This window comes from Rhagoletis pomonella, unplaced genomic scaffold (genome assembly GCF_013731165.1).
Source record: "Rhagoletis pomonella isolate Grant_MI unplaced genomic scaffold, Rhpom_1.0 Rhpom_scaffold_00012, whole genome shotgun sequence".
NCBI classification, from domain to species: domain Eukaryota; kingdom Metazoa; phylum Arthropoda; class Insecta; order Diptera; family Tephritidae; genus Rhagoletis; species Rhagoletis pomonella.
In genome coordinates this window covers 23,264,362-23,271,261 of record NW_023458566.1, presented here as the reverse complement: position 1 = coordinate 23,271,261, position 6,900 = coordinate 23,264,362, and the positions used below count along the sequence as shown (strand labels likewise).

The following is a 6,900-nucleotide window of genomic DNA, read 5'->3' as shown; positions in this document are numbered from 1 at the left end:
TATTAAAATCTATACATATTCAAATATTTCGTTGTTTACTTGCATTTATGTACAAATATAAGGTTCTTTGCTTACACCGCTTTCTGTTTTTGTTTGCACATGTAAATCAGCTGATCGTTTGACACTTTTCATGAACTTACAGGAAAAGAAACTCCGGACTGAATCCTGTAACTTCTGACTAGGAACAGTTGCTCAGTTACTCTCTCAAATGTGTTCCCTCTTACAGGTTAAGTGTACACTTAAGGTCTCTTTTTATGCGGATTTGAATTTATGCGGGTTTTAAAACTATTTTAGTTCGCTGTAGCGAATTTGCATTTTTGCGAATTTTTATTACTTTTTTCAGTTTGTAAGAGACAATGCTTCTGATATATAATTTGTTTTGTAATTCATGTATTTATTCGGTGTTTTTATTTTGTTTTTGGTTAAAATACAGATAAAATTTTATTTATTTGATTAATGCTCTGTTTTACATGGAATAAAAGTGTTGAAGTGCAGAAATAAATTGTTTTTTTTTTTTTTGGTGAATATTAGCTCAGTGGATTTTTTATGCGGTTTTTCAGAATTTTTATATGGATTATCAGAATTTATGCGGTTTTTGAAAATGCTGGAACACATCCCGTTTTTGTATGAAAGCAAAGAACTTTTTTATGCGGCTTCCTGAGGAACGCATGTACCGCATAAAAAAAGACCTACTTGTACTTATTTATAAACATGGTTTTTTCTTCTTTTCTATGTGGTATACATATGAAAACACATACATATGTACATACATGTTTGTATATAAATTAACTTTTTTTCAAAGGAAAATAATTTATGTTACTAATCAAAATGATATTTATTTCTGAGCATTGATAGAAATTATTTTTTTCTGCTTTGCTTTTGTACTGCTCCCTACTTGCTCCTTTGGGGAGCAGCTGACTTTCAGTCCGGCTGGGCGGCAATATTTATAAGTTATTCTCAATGAAGCCTTCAACATTTTCCTCCACAATTGCTTCATCCCAAGGACCGTGGATATTATGTTTATAGCGCTGTTGTATGACAAATATATATGGACAGAATATGTTAATAAATCCCGTAAAAAGGACATAAACAAGAAAAACATTGAAGGAAATGCTATAAAGCAAACCACAACAAACGCCAAAAATTGGCACCAAAAAGTACCACTGCCAATATAAAGATATAAATATGGGATAAAGTACAAAAAATACAGCTGCCTCGACAAGCAACACAAATGCATGAAATGCTGTAGAGAGACGGGAAGCCAGACAAATAGCTGCAAATATGGCCGCATTCAATGACAGCGCTTTAGAAACCATTGCCGCCGATAATCCATAGTCACAGAAAATAAGATTTAGAAGGAGGACGAAGAATGTCATCGAAAATATTGTATCCGTACTAATGGCATTGGTTAGACGGTGTAAAAGGGGAGCAAAGAGGTAACCGAAAATTAATACACTCAATAACGTTTTCGAGTCTTCTAAAAGGAACTGAAGATCAAAAAGCTTGCGTCCACGATAGAAAATATATCCCACAGAAGTCGCCAACCCAGCCGTAAACAAGACATTGGGTGGCGTCACATGCTCACTATAAAGCAGATAAAAAATTAACAAAAACAATGTAACACATGATATTTGATTATTTAGCCTAGTGACACCCTTGAAAGCTACCTCGAAAGTGAAAACTCGCACGTTCAAGTTCGTCCGCAAATCTTTCAAAAAACTTGGATCGGTATAGTTATCATCGTAATCAGCATTCTCGTATAAACTTTTTCGCCAATGCCCACTCGAATGGGAAACCATGATCTCCCAGTTGAATCTGCCTGAAATAAATAAACTTTTTTAAAAAACAACCTCAACAGAAATTATCCTATACAAAAAGATCTACTTTTCGTCCAGGCTAGCTGCGCTTAGGGATGGAAAAATCGATTCCGATTCCACTCCAGAATCGCAGATTTTCTGGAAATAATCGATTTAAAAAATTGATTCTGAGAACTCGATTGTAGTATTTTTCATACATCTTTAGATACACGTGATTACACTGCCTACACACGACGAACATGTGCGCCAACATGCTCGCTGTCGTTTGCCACAGACGATGAGCGGCTCATATGTGATTTTGTCGTGATAGCGTAAAGATGGATAGCAAAGACACGGATGATGAAATTCAAATGCTTATGACTTAGGTTTTTTTTATGTATGACCTACTTAAATTTATTTATATTTTACTTCTATGTATGCACATACATATATATATAGTAATTTAGCCTCATTTATCAAAAATTCAATAACGCACATGGCTTGGCTGCATTTATGCGCCGATGTGCACACTGCAAGCATCAACACAAAATGAGGTTATTGTTTTTGTTTCCAATGCGATGCTCGCGAACCATGCGAGCATGCTTGTGACCCGCCCTAGGTCGGTGTTATGCAGACAAACTTTTGTTTGCCAAATTAAATGGCGGCTGCTTAGTTTGCTCGGAGGTGGTTATGTCGAGTTTGGCACAGGGTTGCACGTTCATTATGGTTTTCATGGCTATTGCCAACACGAAATAAGAATTTCAGATGTACATAACGCGCAAAATTTAAAATTTTTGTATATGACAACACCGAATTTGCTGCAGTTTGACCAAACAAAATTAGTTTGCTGTGAGAGTCGCCAAACTCGCTCTCTCCGAGTTTGCTGCCACAACAATTGCACGCAGTTTGCCAAACAAAATTTCTGCATAACACCGACCCTACAAACAACCAACATACACCGCAAGCCGAGCATGTGCGCGCACAACAACAATGTATGAAACGAAATCAAACCAGCTGACTTTTGGCCAATCAAAATGAGCCGTTTTGTTTGCGGCAACATTTTCATTGTGCCACCTCGCCATGTTATGTGCGTCTTGTCAGTCAAAATCATCCCTGTGACGCAGTAAAGAGTTTCTATCTGGCGGGGCCTTCAGTTTTGCCTTTCAATTTCCTCACACACTTGTTAAAAACCATCAAAATTGAAAGCCAATTCAATTTCATTATCAACATGTCGCCTTCAAGAAAACAATGTAACTAACTAGCGTCTGAAGAACATTTTCCATTTTAATTCCATTGTAGATTAACATAATGCATTGTAGATTAACATAATGCATAAGCTTAGTATTTTTTTAATATAATAAGGGTACTCATTTAAAAGCGCAAAACTCTCGCAAACTGGCAAACTGTGCAATTTAAAACCCTCGCAAATGAAATGTCAAAATTTGTATAGTAATAAATAATAAAAATAATAGATTGGCGCTTACACAAATGTTAGTGTTTGGCCGAGCTTCTCCTCCGAATTGTGGCGTGCACCTTGATGTTGTCACACAAAGCGGAGGGACCTACAGTTTTACGCTGTTGACCCGAAACAGGCGGGGCTTAGTAGTGCCGCTACAACAACAACAACAACAGTTTTACGCCGACTCCGAACGGGGATTGTATTTTTATGAGAAGCTGTTTTTCATGGCAGAAAAACACTCGGAGGTTTGCCATTGCCTGCCGAGCGACGACCGCTGTTAAGAAAAAAACTTTTTTCTATATTTTTTTGCGATGTTGCTTTGACCAGGGTTTGAACCCAGGTGCTGCGGAGTGGAAGCGCGCACTGCTTACCACTACACCACAGCGGCCGACTATGGAAGTATACATATGTAAATTCAAAACTTTAAAGCCGTTTTCCACGAGTTTAGCGGTTTTTAGCTTTTACACTTTTGAAGAAAATGAACGATATGTAAGCATTGATTGGCGCTGTAACCGCCTAAGCGATTCAAGCCAGCATCAACAATTTAAATGGGTGCTTCGTTTTCTGACGTCATTGCTACAATTTTACATACATAGAGATAAAAAACAGAATTTATTAGTTATTTCGAGATATAACACATAGTTATAAACAATATTTAATTAAAATAATACAAGTATATTTTCCATTTGAACGTTTAAGTATTTTGTTTAAAAAATTAGTGTATAAATTGTTAAAATTTTAGATACATATACTTTAGCTTTTTTGCACTTTTTCGATAGGCACGAGCTCTTAGAACTGGTAATATGTTAGAAAAAGAGTTGTACAGCATAAGAGGCACGAAGACTTTAAATACAAACTTTATAGTAAGGCACCTCAGAAATACATATTTCAATCATCGAATTAATTTAGTTTGGCTTTAGATCTTTTTTTATACCTTAAGATGGCATATAGGCAGGCATACCGGAACAAAACGCAGCGTAATCCAGTAAAACGAATATTATTCAGTGTTCATAAAGGTTACCATGGTACGTTACATACTATTTCATAATCAATTATAAAATATATATATGTCCTTTTCGAATAACCGAAAAATAAATTTTTTCGTTTTACAAACATTTTTTTTTGTGCATTTAAAGTCATCAACAGACTGTAAGTGTTGTCATAATATACATACATATGTATTCCTGAAACTGGATGACGACTACATTTCCTATTTTAGGCCCATCCACCGGTTAATTTGTGAAAGAGTTCTTCATTTAAAGTTTGATTATTTTCCTTTGAGCGCATTGACATAAATATGTACCCGCCAATAAACTCATGAACGACTTTGCAATCTGCCGACTGACAGGAGAACACAACGGTTTCGTCATGGAATTGTATCATCATACACTTTATACCCCAATTAACATTCCAGGCCTTCATCGTGTTGTATCGCCACGTTTTAATGTGATCACCCGAGTTAAGATCCATTCGCATGATTCGGTTATGGGCTACACCAAGGAGCTCTTCCTTCTTATGTCCATCAAATTTAATAACAAACAGGGTTACTCCAAAATCAGGCAATGACTTCCAGGCTTCAATATATTTTAGCTTTGCCTCTAACAATGCCAACTTACGTACATTTGCATGAGCTTCCAAAATTCGTTGTGATGCCTTACCAGACATTTTTCGCAGCATTCTCGGCGACAAGTAGTCATTGGCATCAATACTTCGTGGGTCTACATTAACGGCCACTCCCTGTACTGGTTTCTGCATGCTAAGGAAGGACCGAATACTGGTAACCTCATTTTCGTAAGAGCTGTCAGCCAGAGAACGGCCTTTTGATGCTAGCCGACAGGCAGCCATCCACCTTGCATACTGCTCTTCTGTGTCGCAACGTATCCATACCTCGCTGTTTGGACCGCTATGACCCTCTGGAGACACTTCCAAACGAATGGAAAATTTTCCCTGAGCTAAATTTACATCAGGAGTTACTTCGCATCCTCGCAAGTTTATTGTCAATTCCGGAGCTCCCCGACGTGAATCATCGGCGGTTTTATATAAATGAAGATGGAGATCCCGATAAGCAAAGAAATATCGTTTATAACCTCTCAAGGTAAATTTGCGGGGTTTAAGAAATCTCAAATAATCTGAAAGTTCTGGAATTTTTGTGATATTGTTGACTTCTGTAGAAGAATTTGGGCCTTCTAATGTTATTTGCAATTCGTTAAGTGCTGTATCAATATCATCGTATGTCCCATTATCGCCATTGCCAGTATCTACCACGTCAAGGCTGGTTGAATGTGAATCAGCTTGGTAATTTATTTGAAACTGGAGGGCAGCAAACATGAGTGATTCTTCTTCAGTGCTCTCGAGTTCCTCATTTAAGATAGACCATTTCGCCTGTTCGTACAATTGATTTATTCGCACCTGATCGTATTTTGGGTTTATGTCGAAAAATGTGTAATATTTAAAACGCAGAGAGAGGGTGTCATATTCACGAATACCTTGTTCCATTATGGAAAGAGATGAGTCCAACCAACCTACATTCATGCGTGCTTTTTCTATTAAAGAGCGCGGACGTAAAAGTCTTGCACGTACATCTGGACTCGGGGATCTGGGAGAGAAAGCCAAATTTTCTTGAATGTCCCCAAGACTGGAAGATGAATCAATTGTTGTATATCCATTGTTACTTTGTTTCCATGTACCAGTTGGGGAGCTGATTGGTGTGCTTGGAGCAGTGCCACTGGGACCCCGACGGGGTGTATAGGGGGAAACTGGAGCACACAAAAAGTTCTCATTTTGGTGATTATCAAGGCTACTGTTACTACCGTTGAAGGCTGAATTTATGGGGATAAACGAATTTGTATCCGGAGCAGGATGCAGGTATGTCGTTCCATCCGGATCCGGTACGGGTATAGGTTTTTGCGGTAGCTTTGAATAATTCTTTTTAAGATGGTCTGACTCGATAGGTTTGCAAAATGACAGTTCTTCAGGATATCGAATATCAAGTGCTTTACATAAATTGACTACTGAAGCAAATGTTTTAATAGAGAAATCCACCCTACAGTCCAAGTAACGAAGATCCGGTAACTGAACTCTTAAAGTCTTATGCATTGGCGTGAAATGGAGTACACAGTCGGCATGGACACCCACTTGATCTAAAGTAGAACGTGTTCGCGTCAACCAAACATTCTTTGCAGGCCACCAAAGAGCATGATCTGACCAATCTTTAGGATTTTCTGGTTCAACCAACTGAAGCATTATTCCTCCTATATGTTGATCACCACGTACACGCAAGGTCTTCTCAATGCGTAGATCTGTAATAAAAATCCGCAGATTCCAAGAATTCTCGCCGACGTGAATCATGATTAATTATTCTGCCTTAGCGATATGGTTATATTGAATTGATACGTCTGAGTAATTAAGTTCTCCTTTTCGCAACAGAATCTAAAAAAAAAAAATATACATATAGCAGATGTTTTCAATAACGCTTAAAGCGAAAGCGAATAGCGATGACGTAAGTTGCTTACTAAAAATCTGTGCTAATACATGTACATGTTCGCCTCCGTGCTTAAATATTTGCAACTGAAGCCAACTGCTTATCTTTTAGCTTGTTGAAATGGTGCAAGTTCGTAACTTTGTTGTTGTAATCTGTGTAAATTT

General features: G+C 37.6%; 3 protein-coding genes across 4 annotated transcripts in view; 1 reads left to right on the top strand and 2 right to left on the bottom strand.

Moving 5' to 3' along the window:
* Nucleotides 1-6,900, top strand: part of LOC118748144 (zinc transporter 1-like) — a 38,091-nt gene that overhangs the window by 25,904 nt on the left and 5,287 nt on the right. The window lies entirely within an intron of this gene.
* On the bottom strand, nt 817-1,925 carry LOC118748147 (phosphatidylinositol N-acetylglucosaminyltransferase subunit C). The gene is made up of 2 exons (XM_036482474.1): nt 1,885-1,925; nt 817-1,819 (listed from the first exon to the last, which is right to left on the bottom strand). The coding sequence occupies exon 2, from the start codon at nt 1,797-1,799 to the stop codon at nt 945-947; it is 855 nt and encodes a 284-aa protein (XP_036338367.1). The 5' UTR covers nt 1,800-1,819; nt 1,885-1,925; the 3' UTR covers nt 817-944.
* Nucleotides 3,845-6,888, bottom strand: LOC118748143 (unc-112-related protein-like). The gene is made up of 2 exons (XM_036482469.1): nt 6,768-6,888; nt 3,845-6,684 (listed from the first exon to the last, which is right to left on the bottom strand). Exon 2 carries the CDS (start codon nt 6,601-6,603, stop codon nt 4,471-4,473), a length of 2,133 nt encoding a protein of 710 aa, XP_036338362.1. The 5' UTR covers nt 6,604-6,684; nt 6,768-6,888; the 3' UTR covers nt 3,845-4,470.

Bases quoted from the DNA above. Each gene is read 5' to 3' on its own strand.
- LOC118748147 (XM_036482474.1), bottom strand. From the start codon at position 1,799: ATGGTTTCCCATTCGAGTGGGCATTGGCGAAAAAGTTTATACGAGAAT.
- LOC118748143 (XM_036482469.1), bottom strand. From the start codon at position 6,603: ATGATTCACGTCGGCGAGAATTCTTGGAATCTGCGGATTTTTATTACA.